Source organism: Struthio camelus, chromosome 8 (assembly GCF_040807025.1).
Source record: "Struthio camelus isolate bStrCam1 chromosome 8, bStrCam1.hap1, whole genome shotgun sequence".
Classification (NCBI taxonomy): Eukaryota; Metazoa; Chordata; class Aves; order Struthioniformes; family Struthionidae; genus Struthio; species Struthio camelus.
The window spans coordinates 12,219,182-12,237,709 of record NC_090949.1 but is presented as its reverse complement, the minus strand read 5'-3'; the positions used below and the strand labels follow the sequence as shown (position 1 = coordinate 12,237,709).

The following is an 18,528-nucleotide window of genomic DNA, read 5'->3' as shown; positions in this document are numbered from 1 at the left end:
CTGACTCACTGAGGCAGGTGGCTTGTTTTTTCACCTAGGCAGATGGAAAAGCAAGTTGGTATGTATTAGTTTTTATCTGGAAGATGACTACCAAGATGTCACTGCCGGTACTATGATGCAAAGAAGTTTGTTACCAGCATCCTTCAACACAACGGTTTAGCCTTTTGATCAACAAATGATATGCAAGGAACTTTGAAGATGTAGTTGCCTTAGAAGCCTCCTATCCTTCATACCTTATTAGCCTCCATTTGAATTTGCCCCATATCTTTCTTCCCCCCCCTCAGAACATAACATAATTTACACTTCGGTAAGTGCTCCCTAACGATCTCTACTGTATTAGCACAGAAATTAACAAGTAATTTTACTTTAACTAATTGGGAGGGAGAAAGACGGGGGAAAAAAAAATATTTGCAGTAAAAGCTACTATCTTGAAAGTTAATCCAGGCTGGTAGTAGTAAGTACACAGTAGCCCAATGTTGTCTTTGTTTTATTTCAGTTGTAGATAACTTTAAAGAAACTAAGCTTATATTAAAATTATTATATGGTGGTTTTGGCAAGTGCTAGTTGCATACTCAAGTCAGTCCTACTACTTCAATTCATGTATTACCAAAAATTATATAAACAGCATATGCCATTTAAAACACCCAGAATAATTTTTACATGTGTTCATCACTACTCATTTATTAAACCTTCAGTTCTGCCCAATCTTCCACAAATTCCTGTAAAATTTCTGCAGAAAGCCCAGTAAGAGGCAAGCCTCTAATAACTCAACAGTATCTCATATGTTGAAATTACTTAAGACCTCTCATTGCCAAGTATTTTTTTTTTAAAGACATAACAGCTGAAAAGTAGCTTTTCCACAAAGCTGCATGCTTTTCTAAACAGCAAAATCCAGAAATAGATCCTAAAACAGTACTTGATGTAATCTGGGGAGGTGGAAGGTAAAAACAGTGTTATCGGGTTCACGGTAGTTATCAATATTACCTCATACAGCAGGCAGCCTAGAGACCAGATGTCAGATTTGAAGTTGTAACCATTTTCATGTATTCTCTCTGGAGACATATAATAAGGTGTACCAACTGCAATAAATACAGAAGAATTTTTGAATGAAAAATCCTGTTATGAAATAGTAAAACTGCAGTATTCCTGGCCAAAAAAAAATGATTTTTTTTTCTCTTTTGCACTGTTCATTTTACTATGCATAATTTGGATTCATACTTAGGACTTCTCAGTTTGATAAAAATACATATCAATTAGCTATACATTTCATCTAACATAATTTATGTTCACCACTGATAACCAATTACCAGTTACAAAACATTTCCAGTTTTTGCTTTTAAAGCAGCTCAAAAGGCTTCCAAAGTCGTTATGTTCTCCTGGGCCTCGCTAGGAAGAGACTACTACGCTGCCCCCTCCCCGTCCCCAACTCTCACCGCTGTAGCTGGAACTGCCCAACCAAGAGAAAACCCAACTCCGGGGCTTTTTGTTTGTTTTTCAAATGAGTTACCAATTCTTCCTTTGGCAAACACGCACCTCTGAAAAAGCTCCTTCTGAAATAAGCAGAGCGCAGTAGTCCGAATATCTGAAACTGAAATTGGGCCTGAAACCCCGAACGTCCAGCCCTGCGCGCAGGAAGGCCGGCAAAGCGGGGAGCGCAGCCCGAGCCGCGGCGCGCAAGGGCGACGCGGCCATCTGCTGCGCGCCGGAGCCCGCACGCGCCGCCCCGCAATAATCCTGCCTCAGAGCTGCGCGCTCCGGAGGCGTCAGTCCTTCAAAAGCAGCATTTAGTACATTTGCTCTGGGACAGTTGTACATTGGATCTCTCTCCCCCCGATTTCAAAGCAGGCCCTACCCATCTGTGTCACAAGTAACTCAGAAGAGACACGGCGCTGAGCGCTGCCCCAACTCCATTAAAAAAATAAATAAATAAATAAAAGAGAGAGAGAGAAAGAGCGAGAGAGACAAACACACACACACGGGTAGGTATTCACAAAAATGAAGTTACGAGAAATAACACTTATGGTAATGTTGATGTCTTCAAACTTTATCCTTATATCGCCCCCAAACGTCACAGACTAACGGCAGAGAGAATCGCAGACCAAGGTTTTCACCTTAATTTTGTTTGCAATAGCTTCTTAAGCACTTATTCCTGATGGTGAAATCCATCTGAATTAAAGTCCTTTCGGTACAACTGACCTTATTTCCAAATCTTGGAACACAGCCAGAAATTAAAATCAACACTCTCACAAAAATTAAAGCATAAACCTCACTTGATTGTATTTAGCACAAATTATGAGGCTATCACAGGCGCTTACGCGTTTCTGATTTAGTTTCAGCTATTCAGAATTCATTTCCGTATAGATTCTGGAAATGAAAATACAATGAATATGTAAATTATTCCAAATATTACTAATCAGATTAGTAATTTTAATCTAACTATTTCCAGAAGTTAAGGGTTTGGTTTGGACAACGTGCCTTTCCCACGTCTTATAAAGGCTGACATCTCAAAGTATGTCACTCCTCGGGGGGGGTGTCATTCCCTAGCTGGGCGGTCTAGCTGCAGGTGGCCATCGCAGCTCTGCCTTCGCACACGTCAGGCCGCTGCCGCCCGTAACCCGCGCTTTCAGCTGAATCCTCCTGGGCAAACAATACTGAGAACAATCTTCCAAGCCAACAAAAGAACAGAAACACAATTCTCTTAACAGATATGCAGAGATCATACACTGTATCTTCCTAAACATTTGCAAGGCCAAGGCTTTTGTGAGGCAGACCTCCAGGCCCGGCAAGGAGAGGGTGTCGCGGCTCCTCTCCGCGCAGGCTCTGCTTAGCCGAGCCCTGCGAGGGGAAGCAGCCAGCTGTGAAGGAGCAGGGTGGAGAAAGACATCGCAAGACGATGGAGGACTCTGAAAACCATTTACTCTCATGGGACGCTCATATTCACCCACAACGGGGGATGGCCAAGAAGGATGGCCTTTCCAGAAAGAAATGACAGAATGGATAGACAGGTGGGTGGACTGCAACACCAAAATAGCTAGTAGAATATCTAGAAGCAAACAGAATATTACTCTATTTTTCCAGCATATCAACAGCAGTATTTCAGTGTATGTTTACTAATAGCTATCTTAAAATCGGAAGCTGTAATTAAACAACATTTGCCTGGATACAGCTTTAATATTTTTATTATCCTTAGTGTACTTTCCTGCTGAAATCTCCCCACCTCCCCCGGGGCTTGTAAACTTGGATACCTTTTAAAACTTTCAGTTGTATTTTGCATCTAGGAATTAACGTACTGCCAACGGACCACGTGAACGTACTCAATCAGAATTCATTTAACAACAAAAAATAAATCTAACAGCAATCTGGTTCTTAACTGGTTACAGAATCACTGCCTTGCTCGTTCAGAGACATAAAGCAAGCAACCGGCAGTGAGTAATGCGCCAGAAAGGGGCTTCGCAGAATCCACAGGGGGCAGCTGAAAACACGGAGGTTTGAAGGTTCGTAGCTTACCAAAAGCAAAGGCAATTTTAACCAGTAGCTCTGGGAAAACTGCTGATACGTTAGGGGTCTGATATGGCTGTGAAAGATTGATGATAGTGAAAAAGAAGAACAAACACTGCCACTTTAGAGAGTTTAGCCTAGTTTAACACCTTACCTGCAATACAGCCTGGAGCCCCCAATGACCAACAAGTGAAGAATAGAAATTACAGTACGCAGTCACTGAAATCACAAAAACAACCTAGAGATTTAGACCTCATTATTACTCATAAACTGTTTTTAACAGGACATGACAGAAAAGATTCGTTATTCCGACATTCAGAAACTACTGAAGGCATTGCAACGGCTCTTTAAAACCGTGAGCAACCTCAGTACACAGCAGTATACCGCTGGCAAGCAATTACTAGATTCAGTTATATGCATGTTTTCTTTCTGGATCCTTATTTTTTCTGTTAAGTAAGATACGCATCACAACACTATAAAGGCATGTTACTTTCCAGTGATCTGAAAAAACTGAATAAGTGGGATAGCACAAGACAAAGATGCAACACATTAAGGTGGCTACGTTGTAAAAAACAAAATCTGCAACTTCAACACCGTTTACTGCATTTCCACATCTCGGATAATCTGCAAGTTTTAATGGCAATCTCCTTGAAAATGACCAAGGGTCAAATAAACTGCTTCCTCAGACCCTGCCGCTGCTCTGGAGCTCCCTTCCTTTTAAGATACTGCAGATGCGTAAAGAAACGGCATTTTTCAGAAGCTTTCTGTTTTTGCAAGGAGAGGACAGAAGCAATGGAAATGGTGGAGACAAAGAAAATATTATGGAAAAGGGTGTAAGGATGTGAACGTTCCCTGTTATTACCTGCATCCGTGTGAAACTCTCATTGCTGCTGAGGTAAAGAAAAGAGTTTGTTTGAAACCTGATAACGCATGGAGGAGTTGCATGAAACACAGTAGCTAACTAAGTACTATCAAACATTTTTTTAAACTGGGAGAAAAATCTGTCTGGTAAATGTTAATACTACTTATACAAAATAAACACCTGATGAGTCAGCCATTACATTAATAGACTAATTTTAAGAAAAAGAAAATCATGACTTAGTAAAATAGATCTCAGCTTCTTTTTTGAAAAAGCTTTAAGCACACTTTACAAAGTTTAATAAAGTGTTCCACAGTTATATAAGTGTTACATTGTCAAGTAGAACTAGACTAATTCTATTCTTTTTGTATAAGAAGCCAGGTTAAGCAATACTGAAATTCCATGCGTTACAATACAATAGCTTTCAGCGTTCAGGGATGGTGCTGAAAACCAGGAGAGTAACCTGAAGTGACTTTAAAGAACTGCAAACAAGACAAAAAAAAAAGCCCAACTTATTTAAGAAATTAAAAGTTAAGTTTTAAAGAGTGACTTAATGTCTATGAGATCACAGGAGTTTTATAAAATAGCGTTTGATACAACATGCAAGTGCTGAACAGGATGAATGTCAAAGCTAGACAAACTAGGCCACAAATAAGTCGCAGTTATGGAACACTGAGGGTAACTACCTATCAAAACAACTCCAATGACAGGGCAAATTCTCCATAATTGTAATTTTTTTTAATGTAAACATAGTAGATTTTAAGTCACAGGCTCTTCTTCAACCACAGGTACTGGACCTAAAATAAGGAACTAATCCAAAGCAGTTCTATAGCCTAGCTTACATTATGCAAATGGTCTCACTGCAGAAATCAATCCGTTGATTTCTTAGGTTGTTCTATATTGTAGCATTGTTAATAGCACAACAATTTACCTTCAGCTCTAAGACTACAGTAAGAAATCTCAGATTTTGTATGCCAAATAAAACCGTTTTAATACAGCTTCTTTGATGAACGCGATGAATCAGCTGCAGATTTCCCCTGCCGGCCTTCCTACAGACAGCAGACTATCAGAATGGTTGAGCCGAGAATATAAGTGCAGACCTTGCGCTGCTCACAGCAGCAAGGCACTGCATAACGCCACCTCAGTACTGGCTTTGAAGCCCTCTGCAGGAGTTGAGATCCGTATGTAAAAGGAAAAAGTAGAGTCAAAGAGTATTTAGGTGTATTTTTTGTGATGCGTTTTTAATCCCAACCACCTGTGCGAGTTTTATAGTTGAATCCCTCATAGCACAGCTCTTCGCTGTGAACGGGGGTTCAGTGGAAATGACAGAAGTTGTCAAAGCCACAGTAGAATCATCAAGATTCAATACAGATAGTCCTTCGCTCTCAAGCATTTTAAGGCAATTGCAGATCTGCCCCTTTGCCCAGCAAGAAGGTTTCACGTCGTGGCAGCAGCACCTGCCTCCTGGACAGCATGCAGCGCAGCCATCTAATGCAACTTTACTAGAAGTAGGAGGGGAGGGTTGGTTGGTTGGTTAAGTGGATTACTACAATAGGGACAATACTTAAATTCACTGAATTTCTAATAAAGAGGAAAAGAACGTACAGGTCTAACTCAAAGAGGAAAATCAGCTTCCTTTACCTTACGGAGACACTTAAATACAAACTATAACTATGTGTTTTGATAACAGTACCATAAGCTGGCTTCAGCATTGCCATTTCATTGAAGAGCATAAAAGCCTGGCATTCAGCCATTAAAAATAATAATAATGGGCAAAGGAATAAGAAGCCTTTTTGGATACTCTTCTTGACATACCTTTCTAATAACGTCTTCTGAAGCTAAGAAATGTGCGCAGTCTGCCTCAGATCAGCAATACAAAATGCTTCCATTTCATCTGGATTTTTGTAAGAAACATTTTCTATTTTTAAAAAGGTATATGCATCGTATTTTCGTTTGTTTTAAATGGATCAGCATCAAGTATTTTAATTTAATCACTGCTATTCATAATTAGCAGTTAGAAGCCGCAGCTAATGAAAATTTTAGTACATTTCTTTATCTCTGAAAGCCTTAATCTAGTTTGCTACTGAAATTTTTATAAAGCCTGGAAACAAATATAAATTGCTACACAGAAAATGTTTGAAATTCACTATTTTTTGCGCACCAAAGGTCTACGAATCATAAAGAGATGCAATTTGAAAGAAATTTCAGAAAAATCAACATCAGAAACTACATAGGAAATAAATATTAAAAATGGTCTCTGCCAGCCACATAATAAATCAGAGTGTCACTGTCTCTGCTGTAGCCTAAGTTAATAACAAAATCTTCTGTTTTCTAGATTCACTCCTGACCGTAGGTCTTTAATTATGAGGGAAACAGGAGAGGAGAGCAGGGAGAAAAAAAAAAAAAAAAAAAAAAAAAACAACAACTTCCTACTCCTCTACCAAAACACAGCACCCGTCAGTCGAAACAGAGCATTTCTCTCCTCATCCACAGCCCCCGATGACTCCTGTATTTGTACAAGATGAGCTTTAAGGGGCTTTGTTTGTTTTTAACTCTAGGTCAGTCTTCAGTCCCCTTGCAACCATTCCCTGCAATAAGCCAAAATAACCCACGGTTGAAAGAGGTATTTTTCAGTCTTAACTTTCCAATTTATACATCAGAAAAATAAGTCCAGCTCTCCCCTCACCACTGACTTTTGCTTTCTCTGTGGGCTCGTACCCTATTGAAAGTAGAGATTAGGCTTCACAGGCTCCTGCAAATGCAGTGCAGGAGCAGTTCCCTCTCACCAGGCCCTCTTCACACTGCTGGTTTATGTCCTTGTTTTATTAACAAGTATGAGCAGGACCCAAACTATGACAAATAAGAATTCTGCAGTGTCGGCAGAGGTGGCCACTGGCCTATCATGACAGCACAAACCACAGTACTTTCTCAGTTATACACTGTGCCAGACACCAGTGTAACATCTTCAGGTTTATAGTTGAACTTCCACGTAGAATCCAAGCATGTTTCTTGTCTGATCTCACCGTTTCTTCTTCTGCCTGCCTGCTTGTCTCTTTTTTTTTTTTTTTTCCTTAATTCAAGATAGCACATCTGTGTTTGAGTTTCACCCAAGTCCTTCCATTAAGATCTTAGCAGTTCTTCTTGGTCTTGACATACACCATGATCAGTACAAAGATAAAGATTATAGAGAAAAACTGGAAGGCACAGAAGAGTGCCCAGAGGCTTTCTGGGAGGCAGGGAAGTACAGATCGTAGGTTCAGTAAAATTACCTTTCTAAAAACTGTTATTTTGGTTGTTAACACAAGTATCACCCACATCTCAGATATGTTATAAACATCGTGAACATCAGTACTAACTCCTTTTCAATAGCGTACTGATAACTGGAACAATCTAAGTAAATTTAATTAAGACATGAGGATAAATATGGCACATTTTTATCCAGGAAGTCTAACATTTCACCGCCTAATTAGAACCATCAGCATCTGAACAAACATGTTTCTCCGTGTGCCCTCCTATGGCCTTAAGAGAGGAATTTCAAGTACTAAAGATATTTTTTTAAAAGTCACAAGAATGGTTATTTTTTTGTTATACACTTTTTTCAAGCATATAAAAATAACCACAAGTCACAGACTCACAATGCCTGCCCACAGAATGGTCACTGTCATTTCTTTAATGTCTCTGAGTAGTATGTGAGTCAATTTTACCTATTAGTTATCACGCAAGGGTCCTCTGTCTGCCTCAATATACTTTACAAGTGACAGAAGTCAGTCCTAGACGTTATCATCAATGGCCCTAGTCTTGAGGGGTCTCAAAGATAAATTCACATCCTTTGCATTCAGTGATCAGGCTTGAATTCAGCAACAAATGAAAACAGTAATTTCAGGAAAAAAAAGTGTTGTTTTCATAACTAAAAAAAACTACATCATCCTACTATAAACACTAAACCTTGTATTTCTCTTTAAAGCAGATATTACTTTAGTTACAAGGATTTTATCTTTTATTTCCACAGTTTGTCAGTTCTCAGATATTTTAAGTTTAAATGCAGAGAGATACCTTCTTTCTTTTCTTGGGAGGCGTCTTCATCATTCTAGATTCCAAAAGTTCTCAGATGATACTCAAAAGCTAACAGTTATGTGAAAATGTTTTTGGAAAAGACTTTATGTGGTAGCAAAAAATAACGCATTTTGGAACTTTTTACAGCGTGTGTGTGTGTATGTATGTATGTATGTATACACATATATATATATGTACATACATAAATGCCTTTACAGCCCATAAAGCCTAATTCTGATCTCTCCTCAACCTATCTATCTCATAGAGAGAAACTTCACCTTAATATATTTGTAAGGAATGACTGCAACGATTCTATACAATTGCAGTAAAATAACTGTGCGATTCTTTTACACTTTCAATCTCCTGTTTACTGGGAGCGGGGGGGGGGCCACAATGGCATAGACAAAGCTCCCAAGCTAATTAATAACTATTCAATCAAATCTGTCCTGTCATTTTGAGGCTAATCTATTAGATACTTTTCTTTTTTTAAAGTAGGAAAGCTTCTCCTTTAGTTCTTTCAAATCACATCACCAACCATACACAGGCACATGAAATGACTATATTCTTTCCAATATTGATTAAATTTTAAAGGCTAAAAAAAGTGAATAACTTTTTCCTAGTATTTCAAGAAAATGCTACTGCATTAAAGACTTCTTCTGAGCAGGCACTGTACATTAAATAATTCAAACAAACAAAAACAAACTCTACTTCTAAAAGCAACACCACTTCAGCATTAGAGCTTTTTGTATTTGTCCATGGTGCTGATCATTCTATTTTAAAAAAAGCTTTAGCTGGGCATAAGGTTTGTTTGTTTTGAAATGAACGGGCACAATGTTACCAGCATGTGAAATCTGCATCCCTCCCACCCCCAACACTCACTTACCTAAAGAATGCGCAGCTGTGGTTTTGGAGCTGAAAAATCGTCCAAGTCCAAGATCTCCAAGCTTTACCACCCCTGTAGCTGTAATGAACACATTAGCTGGCTTTATATCTGGGGAGAAAAAAAAAAAAATCCTCACAACGAGATTGCAAGAAAAGCTACCATTTTATCAATAACACACAGAAAGAGGTTTTAATTATGGATAATGTTAATGATACCTGACAGTGCTGTTCACATAGTGAATCTGGGGTTCAAAATTTCAAACTAACTATTTTAATAGTACAAAGCACTCAAGCAACCTGAACAGCAAAAATAAAGAGCCATGAAAAGTTAAAAAAAAAAAAAAAAAAAAACACACACCCACCCACACATACACAAGGAGTTCATTACTACTTTATGAACTATACTTAAGTACTCACACTAGAACTAGAAAACCTTTCATTAAGTAACAGACCAAAAAATGTACAGTAAATCCTATTTTTCATCACTTCCAATGGCATAGGTAACTGATTCTCTTCAATTTCAGGCATTAAAAAAAAAAAAAAAAAAAGAGGTAAGTCTTACTCAGGAGAACAGCTATCTGAACTCATCAGAACTGGAATTCAATTAGAAACAAAGAAAAATAATGATGTTTACCCCAGACAGTTATTTTTCACAAGTAATATTCAATTTAAGTTTTAATTCAATCCTTTAGAGACAAAAGCAAAGATTTTTATTTTATCATTTTTAACAAGGTACCTGTTAGTCTTCAAAATAAACTGACCCAATTTTTATGAGGCAAGTGTCCTTAGCTCTTACTGAGCTCAGGAGCAACACATCGTGGCTCAGAACTTCAAAGAAGAGTCACATAAGTTTGAGGAGAGAGATTACAGTTTGCATAAGGCATGGGTATGCTGAAAGGAATGGTTAAAAATCTTTTGAATGCCAGCATTTTCCGGTTTCCAAAGTAACACTTAAACGGGGTTGTGGGGGGGGGGGGGAAATAGGGAGGGGGAATAGGGAAGGAGGACTTGCAAGCTCTAGAGATGAGGATAGAAGCAATTTTTTTCATCCTGCTACCTAACCTAGTTTAAGAGTTTGGATCACTCTTTGCCTAACTATCCAACACAGCTACCACCTCAACTTAAACATCTAGTTTTAATTGTCACTGTTTTTTTGTGTGTAACCATACAGTTGTTAGATTTGCCAGAAACTTTGAAAGCAGTATTTCAATTTAACGAGTTCATTTGTTTTTTCTGGTTCAATTTAAACTAGTTTAAATGAGAACTACTTTAGGAAGATATCTGCATCTTATGGAAAGAATTTGTAATTTAATATCTTTTTCTCTGTGTTATTTGTATTCACAGACACCTACACAAACGTGTAGGCAAAAGAGGAGACTCACAAGGGAGAGGCCTCTGCAGGGGCAGGTGCATCTAGGTTTATGTGCCCAAGGGTGCAACATCTCTAGCTGTCAATGACAGGGCACTGCAGAGATCGAGGGACTTTTGCTTTTAAGCAGCTATTTGCATCCCAGCAGAAGGAAGCTGCATACTTAAGGATGCAATTCCACGTGAACCCAGGGAGACAAGACAGCCCACATACAACTTGTAGCCAGAGGGATTTCCAAGGAGGGAGGGAAAGAGGGAGGGGGAGGGGGGAGAGAGAGAGAAAGAGAAAAAAGCATACATAGGAGAAGCAGCTATATTACAATCTGTATTCTTTAACTCAGAGTTACAAGGTAAAATGAAGACAATGTATGGTGGAGACAGCAGTAAAAAGGGTTACAACGGGTAAGAGAGGTTTTTAGTACATGAGGGGCATAGCTAGCAACTGCATGGGTGGTTGTGACAATAAAGGACCAGGGATCGGAAACAGTGTAGCGGAGCAGAGAAGGGGAAAGAAGGCTCACACCTGCGCATAAACCAGCAGAGAAGGGAGAAAAGCCTATACATCACTGGAGGGATGCACGGCAGGAGGCCAATACTTTTGAAAGGAGAAAAGGTTCTTCAAGAGGTGATGAGAACGGACGAAAAGCAGTGACAGAACGCAGGTAACAGTACTGGGGGAGAAAACAGGTAAAGACAGGAGAATAAAAACAAAGATGAAAAATAAGAGCCTGCAAAATGAACTGAGCAAGCAAAGAGGCGGCGGCAGCAGCAGCAGCCTCCATCACCTGTAGAACTATCACTTATTTTGAAAACTAGGTACCACAAGTCATTACAGTAAACAAACACCTACCACAGTAAAGTAAATCTACAAGCACAAACTTCTGTCACACTTCCATATTACTTATAAGACATTACAGAAACATACATTGTGTTAGCTATCTGTCAAAACTGATTCCGTTACAATTATTTGGTGTCATTTGCAATGAATCAGCTTAATTCTCACAAAGTAAAAAGTTTATTCAAAGACAAACAGTCTCTGACCCTGCATTACCTCTATGCATGACACGACGAGAATGCATATGTTCCAGTGCGCTGCAAAGTTGAACAAAGTACTTCCAAACTGTTCTTTCAGGTATCAACCTCTTCTGTTTCTTAAAATGCTTAAAGAAAAAAAGGATGGATGCTAAGTACTAAAGTTTAAAACTTGCATAAAATGACTGGAAAAGAAACAGAAAACCCTTTAATTAAAAACTTGATACAAAAACCTCACAACCTAAGGAGAAAGGTTTAAGGAAAATTTCCTGACACAAAAAGCTTTTCCCTTAAATATTAAAACATACCTCATTAGTGTGTGCATTTACCAAAAAGTCAACATATATAGCTAAAATTGACATTAATGAAATGAAACTGCTATCCTAGAACGGTTTAATACAGTATTTAACAATCCTCAAAGCAGGATTAATGTGGTCAGAACAGCCTAGCATAGAATCAGTGTGCCATCAAACAAATGCAGGCCAGATACAAAAGGTAGCTACCACAGTGTCCCGAATGAAAAATTTCTTTACATCAATATTAATTTCCATATCCTCCTCTTCAAAATAGAAGAACACAAATAGTAGCAGTACACATTCACATACAAAGATCATACAAGACAAATAGATTGGATTAGTCTTAAACCTCTTCAAATACATAAAACTGGAATAAAAGAATCATCTATTTTTGAAAATTTCTTAGTGATCTATCTCCTGCTGTTCAAGTATTTTCCATCCCGTTTAAACAATATAAACGGCTATTACTCATCACTGTTAACAGTTTATGTTAGAGCTTATGTGAAACATAACTACGCTCCGCTACGCACATTTCCTTCAAATAGTCTATTCAGGCATTTGAACAATACAGTTCTCCAAAAAAAAAAAACGTACTGAAAATCTGGAATTTAGCCGACTCTAAAACATACAAGTTTGATCACTACAAATCTTGCAGCTAAAGATGAGAAGACTGAAAGATTTCAGCTCAAAGGTCTGTTGTTGTTCTTGAAAGAATTCTTATTTTAACAGATTTTAAGAAGTTAAACAGATGAAGAAAGTGTATGAACAACATTAATACTAGCACAATGATTAGCTGTAAAGCAATTTACTTAGAACTACTTTAATGGTATATATATGCACCCGAAGATCATCTAACAAACATTTACCACTCTGGAAAAATAAAAATAGTTTCATATACTATCTTAAAACATGCCACCAAAGTTGACAAGAGACATGCAGAGTATGAGAAAGATGTTTTTAAATTGGCTATGGTAAAATGCATCAGTTATACAAAGGATCATAAAATTTCACCAAAATGTTTTCAGTTACAGGGATTATTTCAAAATGCCTTTTTATTTTAATGAAGCAAAACATGTAAGTCACTTATTTAAATATATCTTTTCCTCAGTCTTGGACTGAATCCAAACAAACCCCATGTATCTGCTCTCCCCACAGCTGGATTTGCATATCAGAGGATTGTTTGATGTCAACAGGAAGATGGAGACCAGGTTTCTTTTCATTTTAAAACAAATACACAATACATTGCAAGTATGTGTACATGAAAGCATAGTTCCTTGATTTAAAATAAGTTCTGAAATTATCATAATTATAACTATGTACTTCATTTAAGCATTCTAAAGGGTTTTTTTAAAATGCAAATTTAAGTACAAGCGCTGATGAAACACTGTTCACAAAATGGCTTAAACAAAAATTTTCCATTACAAACATTAAAAGTACAATGTAGGTTTTTAAGTATAAATATTCTTTCAATATTTTTTTCATTTGCCATCTACAATACCAGAGCAGACCGTACACTACAAGATCTGTTTTGGTTCTTACAGCGTAAGCATGCCATACAACAGTACTGAAGATGCAGTCTCATTCTACCAAAGGCATTAAAAATTGTATGTGATAGTAGTAACTTTTCTTCCTGAAAGCACCAATAATATTAATTTATTAACCCTACAGACTTTGAGTATTTTTCCAACTAAAAAGGCAGGTAAAGAGAGTTTTTAAGATAGCTGCTAACTATGTTTAAACTTAACAAAGCAGCAGGCAACATTTTCACTGGTTAAATTTAAAAATAATCCAATACTTCAAAATAACTACATAAAACAATATTCATCAAGTTTAATTTAACTGCCTATTTTCATCAAAATATATATTCTTCATCTCTTCTTGGGCTGCTGTCCACTAACAAGCAAAACAGCGATGAAAATCATCAGCTAGCAAAAAGATTGATTTTGTAAGGAATTAAGCATCCAAACAAGCTGTATGTATCTCTGAAAAAGCCCAGTATGCAGTCTGAGTTCTGGGAAAGGTCAAAAATGAAAAGGATTCATATTTTTTAATCAGAATCCTACCTTCTATCTAGAAATATAAGTTGAAGTAAAACATGATCAAGTTTTAACCTGTTTTATGCCCAAGAGAATCACTAAATTCATGCAGCATACTTTTAACTGTACTCAAGTAGGGATCCTTTTCTCTCTCTCCTTTATTTTAAAATACTCCACAGTGAAAAATGCAGCTGTTGTAATGTTAGCAGATTTGCCATTTTCTATAGGAAATTCGAAACACAGAAGATACAGAGGCCAAGAGAATGTTTCAACCCTCTATTGTAGCAGAGGGCAACATAACACCAGAAGTTTTGTGTTGAAACTAGTTCACCGGCTAGTGAACGACTTTCTTAAGCAGTCTAAGATCCACATTCACAAGTTTAATGTTAAACAGTTTTCCTTTATTGTATCCAAGTTACCATTACCAGCCTAAATTCAACCTCAAAGGAATACATCCTGAGGTATAGCTTTCTAAAGTACTCACGTTCAACCTTTTACTATTCTTCTGCTACTTCTTCCATATGTCTGAGGCTCAAAAGATAGCCTTGATGTCCCCTAGACCACGGTCTAGACAGCGATTAAAAAAAATAATAATAAGAAAAAAAACAAACACACACCACACACACACACACTCACAAAATCACCACCACAAAAAACCCACAACACCTCACTCATCCTATTTGGAGTAAAAGATCAGTCCCAGCACTGGTGAAACAGCACAAAAAGGGAACTGCTTGTACATGTGCATTAAAAATCTAGGCACTGTTACAAGCTATTATTTCATCCATTGTCTTGGGTAGAGAGAATACCAGGCACACTCAAGCAGCAGACTGTCTCCCAGCAAGGATTATTTGTTTAAAGACCCACATCCCATGAAATTTCCATCTATATCTTTGAGAATGGAATCACATAAAAACTACTCTGAAGTTTTCAGAACGTCAGTACAGTTTAAACTGCAATTCATTCATTTAATATAGATCAAAAATTTTCTCGTCATAAGTTGGCTATTCAAATGCCTTAACGAGCTTTAAAGGAGGCAGGTTATACCACTACGCAGGATGTATTAACAGTTTGTCTTTCCCTCCCTTTTAAGGGATGACCGAGCAGTTTCGTTATGAGAAAACGCAACTCTTCTGTTCCCTAATGAACAGCTAAAAGTATTCTGCAAATCGTTCTGTCCTAATAAAGTTAAATCTAGCTGCCTTACATATAAACAGCATATGCCATTCAGTTTCCTGGAGATGGAAAAAATTTAAGTGGAAGACGGATGGACAAAAAAAAAAGTCTGAAGTCTTTATGAAAGCATGAAATTACATTATACTGAGATGCTAGAGATGATGCTTTAAAGGTCAGATTCTGAAAGCAATAGTGACAGCAATTAGCAAATGGTCTTATCTAGGCTTAACAAGGACAGTTTGGAGAATAATTTTAAAAGACATCTTCAGAGTATGTTTGGCTTTCATAAGAAAGCTGGGGATTTCCTGCAGATGAGTGAAGAACAGTGAGCACAGACGATTTCGGTACCAAGTGGAGACTTCTGCTATGACTGTTTACATCTCAGTAACTACTGCAGTTGTCTAGCCTTCTTTTGAGAAAAGTTTAGCATTCAATTCTGATGTTACTCTCATGGAGAACTGTAAGGTGTCGTTTAGGATGGTTCAGACCTTACTACCCAAGCAGGGGTGGGGGAAGAGGGAATGAAAAACTTGGAGCAGTCAAGAACCAGACTAGACTAACCCATTATCTAACTTGGATCACCAAATTAAACACTGGATTTTAATAAAGGAGAACCTATCTAGACAAATCTACCTAGACTTCAGTAAAAACATACTGTACGGTGCTGTAAAGGAAATGTAATTACTGTCAAATTGATAAATGAATTGCAGTACCTCTAAGGAAAATAAGGTGAAGCACTGTAATGGCAACTACTCACTGAAGGATATTATAGAGGGAGTTCCTGAAGCCTTGTGAACCAGGATAAAAATCTTTCTCACCAGGTTAACAAAGGAAGTCAATAGCTTTCACCTTGCTCTTCTTACAATAGAGTTCATCACTTTCTTCAGCAAAGAAAACAAGAGGTTTAGGTAAATATCCTGCAGAAAGATGATAAACTGATAATCTAAACTCGGTTTGCAGAATCAGTGGGTTTAAAAAAAAAAAAAAAAAAGTATTTGCTCCTAAGATGACTGTCAAATGAGCCCACAAGAAGCACTTTCATCACCTGAATGTTTTTTCCTATGTATTTTCTAGGCTAGAGTTTCCTTCTGAAAAAAGACACCATGGAAAAGTAAAATGAAGATGAGCGAGGATGATCCTTTCCTTGGTTTAAAGAAATTCTGCTAATATTTTTCTTTCTTATACATTGTGATGAGGATCCTGAGAGCAACCGAAAGCATCGTCTCTCATGACTTCACTTCTGGTCCACTAAAATATTATTTTTTGGTATTTTATTAAATAGACTTATCAGAGAACAGTGAATTAAGAACCAGATACTTGCTACAGGAAATTTGGACTTCATCAAGAGGAAAAGGATGCAGAATTATAAGGAAACTGAGTAACATGTAATGAAGTTCTTAGCAACTTCTGTTTGCGGTTTTTTTAGATTCTTTAATATGGAATCGCAGAAAGGAACCTCAAGAGGAAGCAAAGGTCAGGTAGCTGCAATAGGAAATCATGAAAGTCTAGGCAAGAGTTTTAACTGTGTGAATACAAAGGCAGGGGAACCCACAGGACCAGCAAGAGAGTGCAGGGTCAAAAAGATACATGAGTGGAGCCTGATCCCACTGTCTATACAAGACCAGAAACTCATGTACATAGAAACAGAGCTTCTACGTAAGCCTTACTCTCCGTTTTAAAAGGTTATATATTTCTAGCTGGAAAGCAGTATCCCAGGAGTTTTATCTGGGTCTGATCTTTCTTGAATTCAGCTGCCCACCTCTTTAGAAAGTGCTAAGTTTTCTGCTCTTTTTCCTTGTTTTCTGTGTAGAACAAAAAAAGAACTTTCTCCCACACCTTGATTCATTCATCCTAGCAACAAGAGGATCACGTTTCAAGAGGTGCAGCTGACTCCTAGTTGAAACAATAGAACATATATTAAGAAAAAAAAAATTTTTGGCATCTACTAGCTGAACAGACAGGAACTATTAAGTACTGAGCCAATAATAAAGTGACTGACATATTATTATTCTAAGTGTATAAAAATACAGGTAAATATATATTATTATTATATTTACCTTTTTTTCCAAATATCCTTTACAGCTGTTTATGTGCTCAGTTCCTGAAGATGCCATATATTTATTTTTTCCTCCCAGAATCCAGGAAAAAAATGAGTTTGAAATCAATCTTCTTCTATTAATGACCTTGATATATAACAAGTAACTTTATCTATAGCAACAGAAGACCAAGAAGCAGTACAAAATACTAACAGGAAAAATAACTGTACTAAGAGGACCACTTATTAGCAACCAAAAGCCAGATCAGTACAATAAAACTATAACCTTTTCTCTCAAAAAAGGAAAAAAGAGAAAGAATGAACACAACTGAGATAGAAACTTCATCTTAAACATAATAATCTTCTTGCACACACAATCAAAAAAAGATAAGCAACTTAAATGAAGTAGAAATCCTTGTAAGAAGAACATTTAAGCCAAAATTAGTGTTCTTCATTTTTAGTACACATTCTTTAATATTAATAATCTGTTAATCATACTATAAATAAGACTCCTGATTAAACTCAGAGCCCTGGAAAAGCTTTGACCAAAGGCCACTTTAAATACATACATACATACACACACACACACACACACACAGAATCTATACAGTCTCTATGCAGTCTCAACTGCCTTTTCAAGTATTCATTTTCTTTTTCTTCACAGCATAGTCCATCCATAGTCACTCAGTTCCACCAGACCTTTTTTCCCCCATGCAAAAGCAAGAACATACAGTATTTAGAGATAAAGATCCCCTCGTGAAATCGGATCTAGTTGCAGAGCCAATAAAATGAAACTTTCAATACTGCACCTTTTTCATTGTCTCCACAGTTACCACTGAACAAAGGGTCTTAAAACATACAGCCACACGTTTAAATTCCACAGTACCTGTTTGCATGCATTTCTACCCAATAAATCCCCTTGGGCAAACTGCTACAGCATAAAGAAGTAAAATTTTTGTCTGAATCATTAGCTCTAGCTCCCAATAAAAGCAATGGCATGACACAGCAGAAAGAGAGGCCTCAAATTTTTTTTGAACTACAGACGTTCAACCTCTTCTCTCTCCATTCTCAGTGCTCTATTCACATAACACAAACACTAGGACACTGCAAATTTTTTTGGAAGACAACTGCAAGAAAAGCTAAAAATAATCTCCAAGTATTGTTTGCAGGACATTTCAAAGAAGAAAAGTACTATTACTAAATAACATCCTTCAGCTTTCCCTTCTTTTTAAAGATTAACATTCACGGAGCCAGGCAATTCCAGCAGAATCCTAGCAATTTTACTCCGACCAT

The 18,528-nt window shown here is 37.4% G+C and overlaps 1 protein-coding gene across 8 annotated transcripts in view; it reads right to left on the bottom strand.

Annotated features, from left to right (window-relative positions):
- The window catches only part of NEK7 (NIMA related kinase 7), a 78,078-nt gene that overhangs the window by 22,079 nt on the left and 37,471 nt on the right, over positions 1 to 18,528 (bottom strand). For all 8 annotated transcript variants that reach the window (XR_011142469.1, XR_011142470.1, XR_011142468.1 and 5 more), the window contains 3 exons: positions 11,712 to 11,820; positions 9,294 to 9,401; positions 985 to 1,079 (listed from right to left, as the gene is read on the bottom strand). Coding sequence is in view for 3 of the 8 variants with exons in the window: in XM_068952108.1 (XP_068808209.1) it covers positions 985 to 1,079; positions 9,294 to 9,401; positions 11,712 to 11,820 (312 nt within the window). In the remaining 5 variants the exon portion in view is untranslated. The remainder of the gene's footprint in view (positions 1 to 984; positions 1,080 to 9,293; positions 9,402 to 11,711; positions 11,821 to 18,528) is intronic.